This window comes from Glossina fuscipes, unplaced genomic scaffold, assembly GCF_014805625.2.
Source record: "Glossina fuscipes isolate IAEA_lab_2018 unplaced genomic scaffold, Yale_Gfus_2 197, whole genome shotgun sequence".
In the NCBI taxonomy this organism is placed as follows: Eukaryota; Metazoa; Arthropoda; class Insecta; order Diptera; family Glossinidae; genus Glossina; species Glossina fuscipes.
Genome location: NW_023998540.1, coordinates 315,092 through 336,953, shown reverse-complemented (window position 1 = coordinate 336,953; position 21,862 = coordinate 315,092). Strand labels below are relative to the sequence as shown.

The 21,862-nt window shown below is 34.5% G+C and overlaps 1 protein-coding gene and 1 non-coding gene across 2 annotated transcripts in view; one reads left to right on the top strand and one right to left on the bottom strand.

The window, feature by feature from the left end:
* Positions 1 to 62, top strand: part of LOC119641963 — a 112-nt gene extending 50 nt beyond the window's left edge. The window contains exon 1 of the small nucleolar RNA XR_005247916.1: positions 1 to 62. This exon is cut by the window's left edge and continues 50 nt beyond it. This is a non-coding gene — a small nucleolar RNA (small nucleolar RNA U3).
* Positions 63 to 11,973: 11,911 nt separating this feature from the next.
* On the bottom strand, positions 11,974 to 20,806 carry LOC119641938. Its single transcript, XM_038040862.1, has 3 exons — positions 18,655 to 20,806; positions 16,597 to 16,758; positions 11,974 to 13,618 (listed from the first exon to the last, which is right to left on the bottom strand). The coding sequence occupies exons 1-3, from the start codon at positions 20,611 to 20,613 to the stop codon at positions 12,314 to 12,316; spliced, it is 3,426 nt and encodes a 1,141-aa protein (XP_037896790.1). The 5' UTR covers positions 20,614 to 20,806; the 3' UTR covers positions 11,974 to 12,313.
* Between the last annotated feature and the right edge of the window lie 1,056 nt (positions 20,807 to 21,862).

The following is a 21,862-nucleotide window of genomic DNA, read 5'->3' as shown; positions in this document are numbered from 1 at the left end:
TTTATTACTTAAATTTTCTGGGAACATACATAAAAAAAATTTATATACTTCGAAAAGGAAGCTTTTCGTTTTAAGTGTTCGTTCTCGGGCTAGTCCAGTAAAAGCAAATATTTGCTCTTGAGAGTTTTAATGTTAAGCAAAAAGCAAAATCTCATGTATAAGCTTCAGATAACATGACGCGAGTTTTACACGAGGTATGTTTTAAAAAATGGTTGTAAAAACATTTCTATCTATCCAAACTTACAACAAAATAGTAATAAACATGACGTTGCCGGTTACTATACCTTTTCAGGATAAATAGCAAACTAGTCGTATGTCCGCAACGGGTTAATCAATCGCCTACTACTCCGTCAATTGGACCTCAAAAATTATCTATCAATCATTAATATCTCGTAAAATCACTTGATGACATCGTTTAAGCAAAGGCGTTTATTGCAGATTTGTCCGGGTCACGCATATATCACAATCATATTCCTTCAAACACTTCCATTAAACTGCCTAAGAAAAATAGATCGTCAGAAGAAACTACCCAATCATGTACGCGTTCATGTACGCGTTCTGAGTCGTATTGGAGTAGAAAGCATCATAAGAGAGATAAGTTTCTAGACTAAATTTAAGTTTGTCATGAGATCGCTTACTTCAAGCCAGCGAGACGGGGCCGTACCACAGAAATTTTCCCACAAGACTATCAGTGCTAAAGTTGACAACTGGACGTCTTAAGGACATCTGCTCGCTTTGCTACTATTCTGCCCAATAGGCAGAGTTGTATAGACCACAGATCTTACCCAACTAATCGGAATGGCCGACGGGTGAACACTTTACTTATAAGAAAATTCAGTTCCATTACTGCTTAAGGGAAACGCGTTTATACTCCTTCAATTATAATATAAAAGTACAATAATGTTGACGGTTGCCTTTTCAAAAGGACCTCGTATGAAAGCAAATAGATAATATAAACATATTTATATATATATATGTATAGATATACATGTATTGTATGTATACATGTGCAATATATATGAATTTATTACAACGTAGGGCAAAGTTCAAAATGCTATCAAATAATTTGTTAAAATTTAATTAACCGGAAAAAAATAAGCCAAGTTAAACAAACATATATGCATTCAATGGCAGACATGTTTACCACGGCTGGCAAAAACTAACGTTCACACTACCGCAGACATATTTACACATACATAAAAGTTATATAAAAGCTTAGTGGTTATAGAATAATTTTTTTTATTTTTATTTTCATTCTAATTTTTTTTTTGCTTTCTATATATGTTTTGAAAAATTTACTTGAACACAATAAACAAACAAACGCACATGCACCGAAATAAAGTGTTTATGTTTTCACATAAATGCACACACATACACACACACACACATGTATGCATATATATCTACAAGTAATATAATAAAAGTGCTTTTGTTTTGTGTATTTAGTTGCGTCGTATCGAAGTAGTAGGCAGTAGTAATAGCAACAGCAACAGCAACAATAGGACCAATAGGTGCAACAAAAGCAGTAGCATTCAGTAATTTGCGGGAGTTTATTTACGTGGGCATAAGTGTGAAAGAGGCGCTTGTGCGTGTCTGGTATATTCGGGTATAAAAGTCCAGAATACAACTGCAAGTAATGTAAACACATATAATTTATGAGCAAATTAAGTTTCGGAAAACTTTACCATAATATGAAATGAAAATAAAATAAACTCCATTGAGAGTATACCCTACACAATACTAGATCGCTTAAAAAAGGCTTAGGCCGAAGTTCGAGGGGCCTGCACTTGAAACTTTCTAATCAAAGTTTTGCTTAAGAATCAAGTGCGCACAGTTTAAGCTTAATATCTAACAAAACAAATGTAGAACTAAAACTTGGATTTCAACACACGATTGCCTGCGGAAAGAAATTCTTCAACTTTTTATTAAAGAATCTCCTCCACCCTACCCTGCACTTGTTATGCTGTTTGCTTGAAATGCTTAAATGTTGATAGCAGGACTTGTAGGGTTCGCTGGTGTTCGCCGGTTGTTTTTGGTACTTTAATAGCGTATACACAATGGGGAAAATCTTGTGTAAAATTTATTGCTTAATTTTATTGCCAATTTTTATTTTTATTTATTTTTCTGCTCACAGGTTAAGGGTATTTTGGCAAAAAACAATTTCCACACAAGCAAACATAGCGTAACTTTTCCTAAGAAATGACTCGCTTAAGAAGACTGAGAAAGCAAACTTTCTAATTGCTGCCACGAATTTCGTTGGGCGTCCGTAACAGCCACTCAACCGCATAACGAGAGAATCAAACAAATTAGGGGTACATTAATTCTGTCAATACGTTTGCAAAAGCCAAAGACACCTTAAATGAATATATATATATATATGGAAGCAAATAGATAGATGTATATCTATGGATATATATGCTTGTATTTATATGTATGTATATATATATACATCATGAAAAGTATCAAATGTTGATTCGATCTAGCCACGTCCCTCTGTCCGCCTTTGTGTGACGCACATTTTTTCGACCGTGAAATTTTGAAAAATCGACCTCAAATTACGCAAAAAAAAAGTTGTAGTTCGCGAAGGCAGATATATATTAAAATGGCACCAATTCGGTCAAAATTCTCCCAGGCGTCACGTTATAAGCTGGGAGCACCCCTAAAACAGCATAAAAAAAAAAACGGTCAAAGTGTTGGTCCTTTGTTTTTTTCTTACGATAAACGCGTTGAGTGTAAAAGATTCGTTTATAGCCGGATATAATATTTTTCCTTGTTTAGAATTCAGTTTTGCTCAATTTTACTGCCACTTCAGAATTCGGAATTATTTGCGCCATCACACACGCATAACCATGTCCCTTTTGTGTGCTGCTATATGGTAGCATTTAGACGACGACACATCTGTTGTTGTGTTCTTTTTCTTATTTCTAATGCTCACTGACCTTTAGAATGAATGAATGCCTGATAGGCAGGAAAATTGCTTAGCTCTGGTAACACTTTTAACTGCTGGCAATAGCAGGCCTCTCCGAACACAACATATGCGGTTAACATAAATTTGCTAAGTTTTATGTTTCGGTTACCTACCAGGATTGCGTCTGTGAGTCAGTCCGTCAGCTTGTACATATGTAGATATGTGAATTATACTCCTCTATACGAATGAGAAAACAAAAACTTCTCTCTATTCTATCTATATATATATATATATAAAGTTTATGAATGCATTTTATGTATGTTTTCAACTATGGCAACTAACATAAACCTATACGTTTATGCAGATCAGTATGCCTACAGTTGCGTTGCGTATGTATGTATCACCAGCTGACGTACATACATGTAGATATATATTTTTCGGTTACAGTTTTTCTTGAGAATTCTGCATATGTTTGTTTATCTAGTTATGCACACGCAGGCAAACACATGCTGTTTGATAAGTTGTAATTTAAGTTTTATGGCAAATTAAAAAGTATTTAACCAAATGGAAATGAAATGCGAAGGAGTATACGTAAGTGAGTGCTGCATATAAATAGAATTATGTTCTACTTTAAAGTTTTCAATGAATTACGTGGGATAATTGACAAATATGTTAAGATTATAAAAGAATGTCTCATGCAAATCTGGTTTTATTTTATTTTTTTTTTTTTTTGGATGCATAAGTAATGACTTTTTGGTTATTTCCTTTTGCATAAATGTTGATATGTTTAAGAGGAGGTTTGCTGACTGATGATAAGAAATTTTAAAATCGACGATTGTAATTCAATCAATTTTAGAAGGACCCAAGATTTCAGTCTAATCCATATACAAAAAAATACAAGATATACTAGGCTAGAAGATCGCTGATATATATTTTCTCGTTTGTGTTTACTTCTTCTTCTTCTTGGAGTTCAACGTGGAAAGTTTTATTCATAAACTAACCGTGTTGTGCTTCCTTTTCTAAGCAAGTATATGAGGTTAAATTTTTTTATCGAGTTAGACGGTCTTTGAAATATTCAAAAATAATATTCAGAAAAGATTTTTCGGCGGATCGAATACTTGAGGGAGGAGCATTTGATGAATGTGGTGATTGTTTGGAAAAATTGTTCCATTATATATAGCAAATGGGGAAAGAGTATATGACTAATGGTTTTTATATCAAAAAAATTTCCATGATATATAGCAAAGGGGGGACAGTCGGACTAATGCGGTGGTTATATGTAAGGGGGGGAGTATTCGACTACTATGCTGTCTTCTGGATTAATATTATTCGAAGATATATAGCAAAAAGGATCGGATATTGAATATTTCGAGTGAGGTCACTCACTAGTAATAATTTGAATCGTGATTTCGCAAAACAACGTTTGTCGAGTTGGTTGTGCTATTAATGTGGCATCCATCAATTTCCAATTGCAACTATAGTTCATAAAGCAACCTTTAGTGGAACACATAGAATATCGTTCATAGGCTAACTTTAAGGGATGGTGATTTTCGGTTGCTTGCTCTTAACGTAGGTCAATTCCCCTAAACGGTCGAGTTCAAATGTCAACTGTAGCTTTTTAATAACATTATCTAGAGAAATGCCGCAGTATATTTAGATTGGTTTCCTTAAGTCGATTTTTTGAAAATACAATTTTTTTGAAAAATTAATAATTTATATAATAATTAATAAAATCGTATATATATTAAATAATATTCTACCTATTTTCCTAAGGGAACTTAAGAACGCTGTGGAGTTGAAATGTAGATTTAACCGGTTGAGCACTCAGGTAGGTTAATAACAGGAGGGACCGCTAAGAAAATAATTTTTTTGTAGTTCAACCTGTGCCGCCAATGTGAAAAAATTTGGACTTATACATTGATTAGTCTTTCGTGAGTTTTGTGCTCACAAGCGAGCATTGCCTCTAAAGGGTTTCCGTAGGATTTGAAAAAAAAACCGTATAAAAGAATAACATTTCAATTATATTTTGCAAAATTTTCATTGAGATTTTCTATAAACTTAGTCTATGAATGCAACTTTTGGCGATCATCTCGCGTCTCCTTTCTAGAGTTTGCTTCGATTGACTTGCAACTTTAAGAGAATATTTTTGATAAGTTGTACTATTGGATAAAAAAACTTAAAAAGAAAAAGAAAAGAAATAATTGAATTTTTTCCAAGACAGCCCTCCAGACAATCCCCTGAATTGATAGTTAGCAATTTTTCTATTAAAGGCAGGTTTGATGATCACATCCATATTTTCAATGTAAATAGAGGCGCCGGTGAGTGTATGGTGTGTGCAGTCTAACACATGTTAGAGATAAGGTGTCAAGCGTTTTTTTTTCTTTTTATAAACGTACCTGCGAACGAACGAAGCGAATCATTTGGGTTTTTCAACTCGACCTACATCCTTGCAATAAATATATCGTATAGTAAAAGCCCATTTTTTCCGCCATGAGCCTTTTTAAAACAAATAGGCAAGCGACAACAAATAGCAAACGAATGGTCGAACAAATGGACATGCCAACATATTTACCTCTCGCCTAATAATTTCATATTGATAAAGAATGTATTTATGTATATTTGATGGACGTTGCATACGCAGACACCTATCTAGTGCATTGGCAATCTTTTATATTCGATATAAAAACAATATTTTCATTGCATTTACTCTTGTAAGTCATTATCGCGACCTGTTCCGTACATTCATCGTCTGTATTCACGATTGATAGGCGACAATTAAATGCACCGCAAATTGTAGTTTCATACGCTCTCATATATATATTTGAAATGTAATTATTTTATGCATATATATATATATGTATATTAAAAGCTGTAATTGGATAATAAGTCTAACAAATAAAGCTTCTTTTGCATTAATAATCTGATATTTATTTTTTTCTTTTATTATTTTTATTAAATAATGTGATTTTCTTTTTTCTTTCACCTGTCCATTTAATCCAAAAGTAAAAAAAAAAGAAAAAAAAGGAAACCGCTATTTGCTATATGTCCACTGAATGCACACTAAGCAAACATTTCTTTGACCAGCAAAGTGAAACGAATGAAAGAAAAAGTAATGAAAAATATTCAAACAGCAAAAATTCATGACTCTTCATATGTGCACATGAAATGCACAAACGCACACTAACAAATTCAATTATGCAATTGTAGTGCAATAAAAATTAAATAAACCTCACACAAAAATATAATGCACGAGTGTGATTTTAACAAAAATAAAAAATAAAAATATATATATATATATATATATATATATGGATACATACATATAGGCGACACAGAAAAAACTTGCAAACAATTATATATACGTTTTACAACGAATCTTGTGAACGCTTACTTTTTATCTAGGAGAAAAGATCAAAGGCATAGATTTGTAGCTATTTTCGAACATTAATCTCTTTACTCCAAAACTAATCCATTCGATGATATTTCTGGTGAAAAGATTGCCACAGCGTTCAGTTAATGTCTGCATCGTCATCGTTAACGAAGAGAAAATACTGTTGAAGCTTTAGGTAGGTAATGAACCTACTCGGCAACATTTTTTAAATATATTTACAAGCAATTATTGTTCTTAGAATGCCACGATAAGGCCACTGCCATGATCTAACGCGATCGCAATAAATTGTTCTCGTTTCAATTGTCTTCAATGCAGGAGCATTTGATTCACTTTGCTATTTGACCGATAGGGAGTAAGTTTAATAATCACAAGTTTTTAGCATACTTATAGGAGGCCAAAAATCTTACACAGCAACTAAGGGTATGTTTTTTATTTTCTTTTTGTTTATATTCACTCAGGACCTACCAATTGATAGAATAATCCTTCCTCATATAGCAATGTCGTCGTAAACAGATTCCGCAGCTTGATGGAAGTAAATACGAAAAACTACAAAATTGTGTTTAAAAAAAAATTGACCAAAGTTTTTTTAGTTTCTGAAGCTTAACATATGGATACAGTGGCGGTGATAAGATACATTGAACGGAAGCTTTTTAGCTGAATTTTTCCTCTCTTCAAGGAGCTGAACTAACTATGTTTATGGGCTGGTTCTGAAAATTTTTAATGCGCGCTAAGATAAAACCTGAGATTCAAAAAATTTATGAGATCCAACAGTAATCGACGAGTGAACGGTAGGACCGACATTAGGCTTAATTAAGTTTTCAAATGGCGTTTCGTGAATAGGTTTTTCTTTAGGCAAACTAGAGTCCCGAGTACCTTTTAAACGATTTATTCGGATTACCACGTTTGCAATAAAAATTTAAGTAAAAAGAATTTTCTCTAACGATTTATATATGCAATGCATATACGGGATATACACAAGAAAACTATTGCTTAGCTTTTTCTTCTCGGAAAGGAAATTCTTAATGAATGCTACGATGATTTTTATCTGATACTTATGGCGACGAATGTTGCAAATTGAATGACGAAATTAGTCTGTTTTCTTGATGGTGAATATAAAAAACGTATACACATTTATCATTGCGAACGACACAACGGTAAATCTGTTGCAAACATTTCACCCACAAAATCCATTTTATCCATTTGTTGTTCTTGTTATTATGGTTTATTTATATATACATATGTTCATGTATTTTCTGTTTTTTTTTTTGTTCTTTGACTGATTTTGCTTTCACAATTGAGAGTAACGCACATGAACACGCATACATACATACATACATACAGAAATGCTTATATGTGTAATGTATAGGCAAACCGTCAACAGAGAAAACAGAATCCGCCAATCAGCCAATCATCAGCAACAACACCATCATCATGATCAGCACGTTGCCATTTAGTTGGCAATAAAACCATTTTTATATGTTTGTAATGTTTGACATTTATTTATTTTATTTTTTCTTCTTCTTTTTTTCTTCAATCATCTGGTCCGTCAAGAGAAATAAACCCAATAAAAAGTATACTATACACACATGCAGGCAGACACATGCAGACACATGCAGACACATGCATGCATGCATGCATTCAATATGAATGCATATTGAAATTATGTAAATTTCACTTTGATTTCTTGCACAATGTTGTTGTTTTCATCGTGTTTTATTTCTGTCCAATTTTTGTACTTTTGTATTTTCTTTTTTTCCTCCTCTTTTTTTTTTCAATTTCATTCAGCTCGTTACAGAAGTGACTCTGTCTTTTTCACTTGTGTGATACGTATGTATGTAAAAACGTAACATTGATTTAATTAAATTAAACGTAATCAATTAATGTCTCTGTATGCATAAATATATGTTCACATTTCATATATGTATAAATAATGTATCACCGGACGACGCTATATATATATATTTGGGCGAAATTTCAACGTTAAACACATATTAAATTGGATTTTATAACAATATTCACTTTTAAATTCGTTACGCACCATCTATCAAAAACAAAAATCTTATCAAAATACAATTTACAAATGCGGCGAATTGCAAAGGCACTGAATTTTTAGAAAAAACCGTTCATCAGTTCATTGATGAATATCCAAGAAATCCGCTGCTATGCGTAGACGTGTCTGTTTGAGAAAGAGTAGCAGAAATAATCGTGCAGCAATAACACGTAGTAGTGGTGGTAGTGGTAGTAGTAGTAGTAGTAGTAGTAGTAGTAGTGTGTAGTTGTGGTAACAGTAGAGCAATAACTCATCAGGCTAAATTTGGCCAGAATATCTGCAGATCAATATCAGAGACTAATTGATTGATTTGTTTTTATGAAGAACTTAATGGGAAAGCGGCCAACACATTAAAACCGAGGTGGCTTCTAGTCGACCGTTAAAGGGATTACAGTTGATTGCGGCAAACAAGAGATAATTTCACTATAGTTACGAATTTCATCATACTATACAATGAAAATAGTTTATGATTCTACGAATTGAAAGCAATTGAAGGCTGTATGGTAGTGATATTCAAAGTTCTTCTCTTTGTTCGTGGTTTATGGAAATGTAAATTATTGTTTGCTTGCTTGTTTATCGCCCTAATGATAAGAAAATTAATTAGGGTTAATTCGTTCAGAGCAATGTTTCACATTTTCATGCTTAATTCTTATGAATTATACTTTAACACTGTTGCTAACAGAAAAAGAAACGGGACACAATGTCATCCCTGAGAAATAAACAGGGTACCGTACGAGACACGATAACAGCTAAAATCCATCGTTCTTATCCCGAGAATGTGAAATGTAGTTTAGATTAATCATTCGTAGTAGACTCGTTTCAAAATTTGAAGACAGATATCTGTGTGTGTGTGTTTAACGTCTGCACGTGGCATGGAGCCTTAATCAGACGGGTTACCTACAACCATAGGCAGTCAATTAGTAGACTAAGAACCCCTAAGGGAGAGAGACAATCCCTATTGAAGGGGGCCTCGCTGACCTCAGGTCACCAGATCTATTTATTATGTATGACTCAATAAACCCACTCTGGTTAGTGTTGAGGTCCACCTCTACCTTGGTTATTCCGCTTTGGAATGATGAAAACCACAACCATCACGAATACTCCCCGAAGGGCCGTACCCAAGCAGTTAGGGGTCGCACATTGATTAACTGCTGCGTTCAGTCAATCGCAATCGTTCACTCAATCAATGTTGTCACCACTACCTGTATACTGTAAGTACTCGTGACTTTTCATGTATGCACCTTCCAGCGTACTTGAATGGCGCAGTTATTCAACTTTCGTCAAATCCATTAAATTTTTCATATTATATAGGGCAAAGGGTTAGAAGCCTTCCGTCAAATCCCTTCTATATTATTAAGTACATTCCAGCGTACTTCATGGCGCATTTAATCATCTTTTATCGAATCCATTTAAGGAAGAGCTTTCACCCCTACCCGCAGCAACATGTGACTTGTGAGCGGGATCCTGACCCCCGTGGAGCTTAAAATTTGAAGACATTGGGCAGAACGTCTGGTTTCGAGTAAATTTGAATTGTGGTTAACTTGGTATTTTGCCTCGGTCTTCACGGAGTCTAGATTATAGGCTTCCGCAAGCCTAATGTATTTTCAGCACTAATGCTAGTAGTGGTAGCAAGATACCTAATAGGTAATAGACACAATATCTGCGCGATCATAATCACAATCACCTTATTCACGTAAGTCAAATTTTCATAATGAGTGGGAATTTATCTACAGATAATTGTCGAATATATCTCAACTCGAAAATGCCTAAATAGCTAATAAAGATAAAAATGCTGGAGTTAGGCTATAACTTTATTTTAAAACGTACAACATTTGTGATACACGGATATATTAAGTTTGTGCGAATGTGTGCAACACTTAGAATGTCTTGAGATAGATCTACATATTACTATTACAATCGATTCGGACACTCTACGCTTGTCTGTCCGTTTGTCCTAGCTAGAACAGCACCTAGAAGGAGTGGAGATAGACTCGTCTTTTATTGTATCGATCGATTCGAATACATAAAGCCTGTCCGTTGTCTGTCCGTCTGTGCCCCTTGTGTTCTTGATGAAATTTTGTGCACCGGATCGAAGCACTTTTTCGAGCAATTCCCATATGAGTCCTTATTTTGAAAATTCATTACATGAATAACGGCAGGAAGGGAAGGATATTCAATTGTAGGCCATGGCCCACTTACATATTTTTCCTGGTTTTTGCCAATGAATTTAATACGTTCTTTGTTATTCGTAGCAAAATAAAACTTGATTAGGTGCGATGTAAATTTTATTGACAAATCGTTTGACAATTTTTTAGTTAACTTAGTTATTTATATTTAAGAATTTTCAAATAATTAACAACAGGTCTTAAATTTTCAACTAAAATCTTATGAATTATTTAGCAAATATTCCTTTATTTGATTTCTTATAGTACCTTATAACCTATACATAAACAACGATAACCAGCATAGATAAGATATCAATATTAGATAAAATCTATGTATCTATGAATTATAATTTTTATGAGGATTAATATAAGAAAAATTTTTAAATTTTTTAAAGGAAGATTGATTTGTTCATTTTTTCAAAAGGAAATTATTTAAAATTGCCATAAAAAATGTAAAATTTTGTTTATCAAAAAAATATCTTAAGCTTGTATTAAAAAGAAAAACTGGACTTTTTAAGGGAAGACTTAACAATCACTTAACTTCTTTTTTCTTTTATTTATTTTTTTTTTTTTCTAACGATTTAAAAAATTAGAAAATATATCAAAAACTCAAAATGCTAAAGTTTTGAGATCATTTAGAATTGCTGAGTACATGTTCTAAGAATTACAAAAAAATTTTCGCGTCCACGTTGCGTCTTATAATATAATATGAATATAATGGGCATAGTTATATGAGTCTAAAGCCTAGTTGGCGCAGGGGTTGTTCGTTCGGTTTGTGTCTTTGGTAATTACTTAAATATTAAAAACATGACTTTTAAATTGTGGATTGTAACGATTGACACTAAAAACAAAGCAAGGAGAGGAAACATTGGCTTTTTTTTAATCTTTGGTATCTTCTTAAATTTTAAAGATTAAATCAAAATTTAATTCTTTATGTATTCAAAGTTATAGAGAAGAGACGTTATCATGTATGTAAATATGAAAACGGAATTTGCAAATACATGGGCACGTACGGAGGGCGGACATGTCTGAAGAAGTGCTCCTTTTATAGCTTGGTCCTCTGGGAACAATGAACAGGCGTAGTAAATATCGAGTTTTGTCCCAAATAAAAAGCGCCAGCTGTATAATGGAGAGGAAAATTTCTTTTCCTCCCATGCTAACTGCCTATGTAAAGTGAATTTATATTAAGTATCCTAGGGCGAAAAAATCCTGGGTAAATACAAGCGTACCACCAACATCGACTGCGGAACAGAATCATCTTGGCAGGAAGACGGTATTCTGTGTGTCGTGGGAGATGAAGAGTATGGCCTCTTAGTAATTGTTAAACAATCGATTTGCACCGTTCCGCTGTGTGGGAAAAGACGACACAAGGTCCATCCACACAGTAAAACCGGCTTACCTTACGTCGGTGACACTCAAATGGGTATTTTTAATCCACGCAGCTTACTCACCGAAGTCGAGTCCGTTCGCTTACCACTTACATGCATCGATGGGACACAATTAAACGGTACAATGAGCAATTTGCCTCAAAAGCCCAATAATTTTCTTTGGCGTAGCGTCCGCAAATAGCCAGACCAATTGAAAAAAATGTATAGCTAACCTTGCGTAATATTTCGAATAACATATTTCTTATCATTTGCAAATATTTTTTACACAAAAAATTCCAGTTTCATATTTACATATACTTGGTAGCATTGGTTATATATTTGTTTGGTTCATAATTTTGGTACTTCTTTAAGCTTGTAAAGTAATCAAGCGTAACACTTTGCCATCTTCAGTCTCTCTCATATTTTCGATTATTACATAAATGTTGGCAGGTAGTTCATATCGAAATTATTAACAAATTCTTGGTCAACGTGATCATGACTTGTAATTTTATCAGATATATTGGAAATTTCATTTATAGACAACGTTGTTTTTGCTCCCTTAGTTTGCTTAATATCATTAATGGCATCAGCAGTCGCGACTATGGAAGTAGAGCGAACGGAATCATTGGCGGTCATGGACTTCATTAGAATATTATCGTCATCATTATTGTCATCGTCATCACCGCCGTCCTCGTCCATGTAATCAAATGTTTCGGACAGAAGTTTTTTTACATATTCAAATGAAACGAACTCATGTGCGTTATTGTTGTCATTGGTCAGGTTGGAGAGAGTGTTGCTAGTATTAGTTCCAGCACAAGTAGTTGTAGTTGTGGTAGTTGCAGTACTGTTAACTTTGTTGTTGGCAGTTGTTGTAGTGGCAATAGTGGCAGTATTGGTCGTCAAGTGGTTGTTGCGGTATTTGTTGCTAATCGAATTTGTGGTAGTATTTGTTGCAGACATTGTATATTTGTTTTTGCAATTCAATGACTCAACAGATGCTGTAGCCAGTTGTCCGTTAGCTGTCGTTGCAGTCATTTTTATATTATTTATTAGGTTTGTTTGATTATTCGCTGTAACTTGCATCAGTTGCTGGAATTCATTTAATTGATTGATACTTTCATGTTCATTGCCATTCGACCTGCAGTTAGTGTCTATTATAGTAATTCGATTGTTATCGCTGCCGTTATTGTTGTCAGATTCGTTACAATTTTGATATTGTTTATGCTCGATGGTTACAATGCAATTTGACAACTCATTAAAGTTCATCGAATTGCGATTAATGCTAACTATTCCAGCCGGCGATGGAGGTAACGACAATGCTGGTAGTGCTGATGATAACGCTTTCGCATTGTTAGCATTCGCCTGACTGTCACTGACTACATTTAACAATTTCCGTTCATTTTCATAAGTGTTGTTTAATAATAGCGCTGACGATGGAAAATTTGTTGTTTCGCTGCAACTATTGCTACGAGGCTTATAAGTATTTTGTTTCAATTTACGAGTTAAGTCATTAATATTCATTGCTGTTTGCCCCTGGACTATGGAAGATTCCGAATGTCGTCGTGTTTTCGTGGCGTTATTTGGGTCAACAGATTTCTTTGGCACATTGCTGGATGATTTTCGACGAATCAATTGCCCGTTAGCGTTGCGTAACGTATGGTTTTTAACGTGTTTTCGCAAACTTGAAGGATCAGTGTAGCGCTTTGTGCAACCAGGCACTTGACAGGCGTAAGGTTTCTAAAATCAAAAATTGCCGAAAACTTGAATTATTATAAAAGTCCATAGGTAACTACCTATGTTAGTAAACCAGGCTGCAAATGTAAGTGAACAAAAATTATTGCACGAAATACGACTGAGGTTTTTCAAGTTCATATTTTGGTTCTTATCTTTTTATTTTGCAGCTTTCGATTTCGTCATAATCCTCTTAATATGCACAAATATCTTTTTAAAAAACATTAATGGAGCACACAGATCGTTGTCTGAAAAATGCAAATGGCTTTCAAGTCACAGAAGAGTTTTAAAAATAGACAACATCCTGAGCAAGCACTGGGGCTTTTATTTAGAAAAAAGAAAAATACGCAAGCGGTTTACTACTATCTTAAACTCCTCCTTCTCTTAATCTTCTTCAAAATCGCCTCCTTTCAATAGAATGCATCTGGATATGTCAAAGTCAAAGTCAATTTTCGCAATTGATTTTCAAAATTTTTTTCAATTCGAAATTATCTACTCAATCGGTTGACAACAATGTCCTCGGCCTGATTTATTAAGCTTCTAAAGAACAGAGTTGGATGTCACAAGAAAACTAAATGAGTTGATTAGGTCAGTTCTTCAACCATATGAGTTGAATCTCTGATAAAGAAGACCGTGCGAAGAGATGCATTGCATGTGCAATAAACCAAAAATTGAACAATACATATGGTGCGTTTAGGAGGAGTAATAATCACCTTAGAGACTTGAGGAAGAGGAAGAGTGTGAGGAAGACACAACTTGAAAAAACAGGCTATTTTTACTAAACGTATCACACGTGCCTTTGCTTAACAGGACTTTATCGAAGCTGGCCTAGAAATTTGACTTTGACTGATCAGCAAAGTCCAATGTGTGGCCGATTGTAAACGTCGTCGAACGTCGGAGTCTTTATTCTCTTTTCAATAAATTAATTCCAGATCACTTTCTTGCTCCGCATTTAGATTTTCTCTATTTGCTGTAAAGGTTACGTTACTTTCTGCTGCAGGTAGTAAGGTGAGAAGAAAACTCTCGTTTTTCCACAATTGAAGTTTTTAGGTATTGTCAGAGTGTTTATTGCCAGATTGGTCAGCATAAAATTTCCAAAAATAGATGGACGTATCGAGCAAATCGACTTGACCCAATCGACTTTGAACCTCGAAGTTTCACATACTTTGTGACTTATCTGATCCGCTATTTCCACAAAAAGTAGTTATAGCCTGAGTTTTTATGTCTCTGGTTAGAATTAAAAGAATTTTATTCGGCGAAATCTGCACATGAACCTAATCTCAGCGTCTGCAAAATGTAGCTCTGTATGTATTAAAAGAACAATCTTCATAGATATCATGCAAGCACTTGAATATCGCACTTTTTGCCAATTATGAATGGCGACCATCCTTAAGGGTCTCGATAAATGCCTCATTAAAGCACTAAGAATAAATTTTGGAAATTTTTGTTTTTTCTGCAATTTTTTAAAAACTGCGTTACGGTACGTGGGTCACGTCACTTACACTTTTAATTAGCCCCAACCTGCGTGCGAATCCCAATAATATTCCAATACATGATTTGCTGGATAGATTCATGATAAAGACGAAACTAAATTAAAACTCGTCTGCTATATATAGAGTAAATATATTGCTTATATAAAATACGTTATAAAAATTGATATGGGGTCGCTGAGGCTTAATTTATAGATATTTCGATTAGAGAAATAGTTTTACTAAAGAAATGCGAGGAGTAACGTACAGTGAGGAGAATGAAAATTTCAACATCCGTTAATGGATCAATAGTGGATAAGTTTCTGTATTCTAGATAAGTAGGGGCGATGATGCGTATACGGTCTTAGTCTAACTTGGATGATATTTTCAATTGTCGACGAGAATCAACAAACAACTGCCATCGGCAGAGCCGTAGAAATGTGGAGAAAACCCTATACTATCATGTATTTCTTTATGCAGAAATATTTTTAACGCCGGGTTATTTAATTCTCGCTTAATAAGATTGAATCATTAACTATTTAGCTTGAAGTTAAAAATAACTCTTTAAGAAAAAAAATCAAGTATATAAAGCAGAACCTTAGCCTTACTATATTGTACGTCCTAGTGTTGCTAGACTATTTAATTCCAATTCGCTTTTTTTTTTTTTTTTTTTTTTTTTTTTTTTTTTTTGGTGAATCTCTGAAAAAACGTTTGGACAAATAGTAACACATGCCACTCTCTGAATAAAGTGCATTCTGTATGCGATGCACTTGACAGTGTTAACTGGCTAGGAAACGAATTTTATGAATCAAAATAACCTTTCAGTTGTTGTACTGAGCGATTGGTTACATGCAATCAACGGGAGGGCATTTAGGCAAATGCTTGCATTTCATTAGTTAGCGAGTTACCATCGCCGCTACTATTTCGAGTTGTTAAGCAACCGAAATAATAAACAAAAATGTCACACATGCAAACGTGAATACGTAGTGTAGTGTCTTCCACATGTACATACATACACAATACATTGGCTCATTCGCTATCGTTTTAAATGCTTCCTTTTGCATCTTATGGCTTGTGAAGCTTTTGCCGTAAGTCCGTATGGACTTACCATGCAAGCGTAGACATTTGTGTATGCATCTGCTTCAATTCGCTCCCTAAAGTTTGTGAATTGTTTATGAAAATTGAAAAAAAGAGAGGAAAACGCACGTTTTTTATGCTAAAAAATGGAAAATAAAAGTTATATGAATTGCAAACAGAGAGAAAGAGAGAGAAGAAGAAAAGTGAACACCATCAACAAGCCTTCTAGCTGGTAAGTTGTAGACGGTTGCGACGAAAGTGTACAATAAATCACTCATTCGAATGTTTCAACGCATAGCTACTACGTTGAGATAAAAAAATTAAAAAAAAAATAAAATTTTTTTTTATCTTTAGTAGTCTCCTGGTTTTTTTCTTCTAAATAAAAGTTAACGGGAAAATTTTTGCTTTTAATAGAATTCACAATTTTCTAATACTTACCGTATCATAGTGAGTCCTTTGATGTTTCGCCCGATCCGAACTATTGCTAAATGCTTTTAAGCAACCCTCATATTGACAGCCGTATGGCCGTTCACCCGTGTGCGAACGTTGATGGATTTTTAAATTTTCCAAACGCGAAAATGCTTTATTACAACTGGGAAACTGTAAAAGAAAAGAGATAGAGAAAACAAGATTGAAAGAAAACCGTATAAAATCAAACTCAGTTTATAGTCACGAACATGAAAGTAGATTAAGTAAAAAATGCAAAATTTTTCTCAACTTATGAAAGTACGTGGTCAACAAGTTTACTTACTGAACATATGGTAGCAGCACTTTTTAATTATAGTCTTAGTTAGTAAGTAGTTGAAGCGTAATTGCAAGTAAATAAGTGCGAGGCTGTTCAATACGCCCATTGTTGACACGGGACTTTGAAAAAAGAATTTTTCCATTTCTATATCTCTTTTTTTTAATTTTTAATTCGTTTTATGTAATTATTCAGAAAAAAGAACAAAAAAAAACTGACTCTAATATCAAATTAAACCCTTCGCCCATAAACAGTAATAAAGTTAGTTGCTTTTTATGGAAAATATATATATCAAAGTTGTCATTAAAGCCGCGAGACACATGTGTACACACATATGTGTAAAAACAAAAAGAGAAAGCGGGGAAAAAAAAATTAAAGTAATCGATTAAAATCGAACCCAACATCAGGATGCAATTATTTGAAAAATCATTCTAACAACTTTTTGTGAATGCATATAACGATAAGAGCGACGAATCTAACGGAAAGCAATAATTTGACAGACTCATTTTGCTACTCAATTAATGTGTAGGTCATAGTTTGATTTTATGGACCTTACAGCGAACTCACATAGCCGAGTAGAAAAAGGTCTCGTCTACAAAGTTGGTGTTCGCTGCATCAGTCCACAGTGCGATGCGTTTATATAGCAAGTGTTTAGTCGGGAAAGATATAGCAACGCGTACCCTTTAGGTTGCGGTTGTTCCCTATCAATTTCTCTCTTTCATCCATTTCTTCCTGACCGTCGCCGTGTTACAAGTGCAGGGGGCAGAGGGCATCCTTCGAGTGCGCATAGTCATATTAAAAAACAAGCAAAAAAATTGTATTCGGTCCGGTGACCGAACCGTTTATATCACTTACGATTACACTAAGAGAGGCTAAAAAAAGGAAAAGATTTGAATTGGGTGGGCGCGGCTGATTCAGAGTAAATATATTTGTTGTTTGTGTTGCAATTTATGAGCAAGAAGCGACAAACCCGGACAGCAAAAGTGTTCACAGTTTTTGTTGCATAAGCGTGTGGGCGTTGAAAACGGATCTTTTGACCTCTTTGTTTTCAATACCAATGGCTGATACCAATGTCTGCAGACACGCTATAAAGTGTACATATTCTCATATGCAGCTAAACATGAAATTCTGAATTTATTAAGCCATGTTTATCCGTCTGTTTGTCCCTCTGTGTAATGTCTGTTGTAAACATTCTCCCGTTTGCACAAATGAAGATATCGTCTACAAATTTGAAAAAAAAAAAATTGAAAATGACCTTAACCGGTCAAAGGACACACCTACAAAGCTGACGCGCCTATGCGACAAAAAAATGTGAAAACCTTTGATTTCCGTGTTTTTTTTTTATTATTATTACTCATAAAGTACAACGCAAAAAAAAAAACCAACCGCGCCCATCAAATATGACATAGTAAGAAAATGTATTTCTTTTTCATTTTTTTTTATTCTTCTTTAGGATAACTGTGATAGGTATAAGAGATTCTGTCGCGACCGCCCATAATTTTCCTACTTATTATAAATAAATTTAGTACACAAAAGCATAGAAAGCTTAAGAAGACATGAATTTGTTAACAGTGTCAGACGGCTGTGACCATTGAAATGCGAAATAAAGCGAGAGCTCATTAGATTTGTTCGCTAAGTTCTCATTTTATGATGGCTGTCAAGAGGTCGTTTCATTTTATTTACATTTTGAAAAGGTGTCGCTCGATTCTTAGGAACAATAACACCATAACACTAACAGAAGAACGACAACTTACCGGACATTCGTTTGGTTTTTCACCGCTGTGAACTCTCATATGTATTAAAAGTTTATAGCGAGCATTAAATGGTTTATAGCGACGAGGACAATCCAACCAAAAGCATGAAAAATCTTCACCGCGTTTGACGTCCACATGACATTTTTCAATGTGAGCGACAAACTCTTTTTGATTGGGGAACTCTTCGTAGCACTCCGACCAGCGACAGATCATGGGTGGAAGCGGTGCACCATTTGCATCTTTTAGCGAAACTGAAGAAGAGGAAGAGTTCGCGATTAAACCAGCTGATGATGCCGACGTAACCGATGATTGTGAATCGAAGCGGCGCCGTTTCGTTTTTATTGTTTTCGGTTTGGTCGTAATGAACACATCGTCATTATCCTCAGAGTCGTTATCAATTTTCTTGGCATTATGCAAATAATCGTTGGCGTTTTCATCATCCTCGTCAGTATGCGATACATTATTATCGTTATCGCATAAATAGTTGCCGGGATCGAAACTGATCGATTTGGGTGTTAGACGAGCTGTTTCATTTATGAATTCTTCATTGATTTCGTCTAATTCATCGATGGTCCAAATAATTTTATGATCACGATTCGGTTTATCCATATTAAGTAAATTACAATTATCCAAATCTTCGGAATATGATGGAGTAGTAGTGAGAAAATTTTGCTCATATTGATATGTTAAAGAAGAGCTGCCGCGTTGATTGAAAATATGAGAACATGATTGTTCCTGATGTTGATGTGGATGTTGATGTGTTTGATTTTGATGATGATGATGATGATGATGATGATGATATAACGACGATTGCGACATATCGCCGCTAGCAGCAAAGGAAGATAACGGCTCGTACTTGGGTGTACCGAAAGTGGACATCATCGATGGCAATTTCGTTTTCAGATGATGATCTGCATGCTTAATATCGTCAAGTGTTTGCTGTTGATGGTAGTGATAGTCATAAGATGTATTTATTAATTTAGGCGAATCTTGACGCGATGGTTGCTGCGACGCCTCCGATGAATTTATGTTCATCCAAGGATCTAAAGGCGGTGTAGAACAAGGCGATTGATTTTTCGATTGACAATTTATCTCATCATAGTTGAAGTATTCAATATCCAAATTTAAATAGTCGCTCGTCCCGATCATAGTGTGATCTTCGGCCGAAGGTTGCTGCATTTGTGTCCCGCTACTAAATGAATCAAACTCTGCTGATGTTGTTGTTGTTGCTGCTGCTGTTGTTGCTGTTGTTGTTGTTGTTGTTTGCGCGTTATATGGCATTCGTTGTTGCATAAAACTAACTGTTGCATTCGTATTGTTTTCTTCAAATTGACAGGATGCAGTTAAACGTGCGATATGCTCTGGCTCGAAACGAAACACATCTGCACGATTCAGTTTCTGGCATTGATATGATGACGGCGGCTCTTGACCGATCTGCATGGATTCAGATTTTATTAAACCGTCCCCAGGCGATTGGTGGTTTTCATCGTCTTCAAGAAAACTTATGACAGTGGGTAAATTAGTTTGCGAATCGGTAAATAAAAAATTGGGCGTTTCACTGGCAGCAAAAGTCAGTTGAGAGAAATCGGGAAAGTGCGGCTCGGCGCTAATGAAATGATTGTAAGTTAAACTGTTGCCTTCGATTCGTTTTAAATTGCAGAGCGGTGTACGAAAATGTTCCTGTGCATTGGCACTTAACGGAGGCGACATTAAATCGCAACTGTCTGCCGTATAATTATGAATTGACGGTTGTTGCTGCGACATTGGCTCGCTTGATGTTGTAGTCGTACTAGATAACGTTGTTGTTGTTGTATAAGGCGAGGTGACAGTTATAAGAGAAATATCATTACAATTAGTAGGAAATAGCTTAAGGTTCTTAACGCTTGGAATGTTTAAATTCGATGAGCTTACGGTATCGATTTTCAATGAGGAAGACATGTTCGAAGTTTTTGTTTTCATTTCTTAAAAGAGCTTAAAACAAAACAAAGATATCTGACTGCATATCAATCAATCATTCTAGCTAGGTGATGGCTGTCAGAAAACACACATTGAAAGCATAGCCTCTGGTCACACTGTCACGATTGGTCACACTATCGCGACTGTTTGTTTTTTTTCTCGATTTTGTTTTCGTGTTTTCGTATTTTAAGCAGTTTTTTTTTTTTTTTTTTTTTTTTTTTTGGCAAACCCACAAAATTTTTTTTTTTTGGGTTTGTTTTTTTTTTTTTTTTTTTTTGTGTTTGTTGCTTTTCTTTGTTCACTGGGAAAACCCCATGATAATGCGTTAAACACAATATCAGTGTCTAAAATTTGTCTAAATGTTGTTTGTTGTTTCTAAGCTGTTTTGTGTTGTTGTTATTTTCGCGGCAAATTAAATATAAAAACGAATCACTTTTATGTGCGTTTTCTTTGTTTTTTTTTTTTTTTTTTTTAATTTTAATCGTTTGTTATATCTCGTGTGCTACTTGCAGCGCGTTTTCTTTTAGAATAAACCATAATTCTATTTAGTGTTCATTATTTAAACTCGCGTACATACGTGGTTATATACATGTGAACGCATAAGCATATAGATCTCAGGATCTTTTTAGAGGCAGCGCACAGATTACTTTGTGTTTTCTTTTTGTCGAGTTATTTGTGCTTTCAGCTTCTGCTACCGTTGTTCATAGCGCTGCCACTGCTGTTGCTACAAGTGCTCGTACGGTTTTTAGTGTTTCTGCTACGGCTGACTATGACTATTCCTTACTTCACGTATCTGTTGTTGTTGTTATTATTATTGTTACATATGCTGCATTTACTGTTACTTTACATTTGTTGTTTTTTTTTTTTTTTTTTTGGGTTTTGTTTTCATTATAATGGGTGCTATTAGTTTTTACTCTTTCCTGATCATGATTTTTTTTTCTTGTTTATTTGTTGTTCGTTATTCTATTTTTTAATGCCTTGTGTTATTGTTTCAGTTGTTGTTGTTGCTATTTCTACTGCTTATGTTTGCTCATCCACATTTTATTTTATTTTATTTAATTTCTTACTTTTTTTATTTTATAGACGAATAGTGCACATGAGTATTTTTTCTTCTAAGCCCCAATTGGAAATAGTTAGTTTCAGTTAAAATTACATCAAATTCAAATTTTTCATCTCTAAGAGAACTATAAAGATCCTCTGTCTAAATACTCTTCACCGATTTTATAGAAATTTAAGATATTTTGCAAAACAT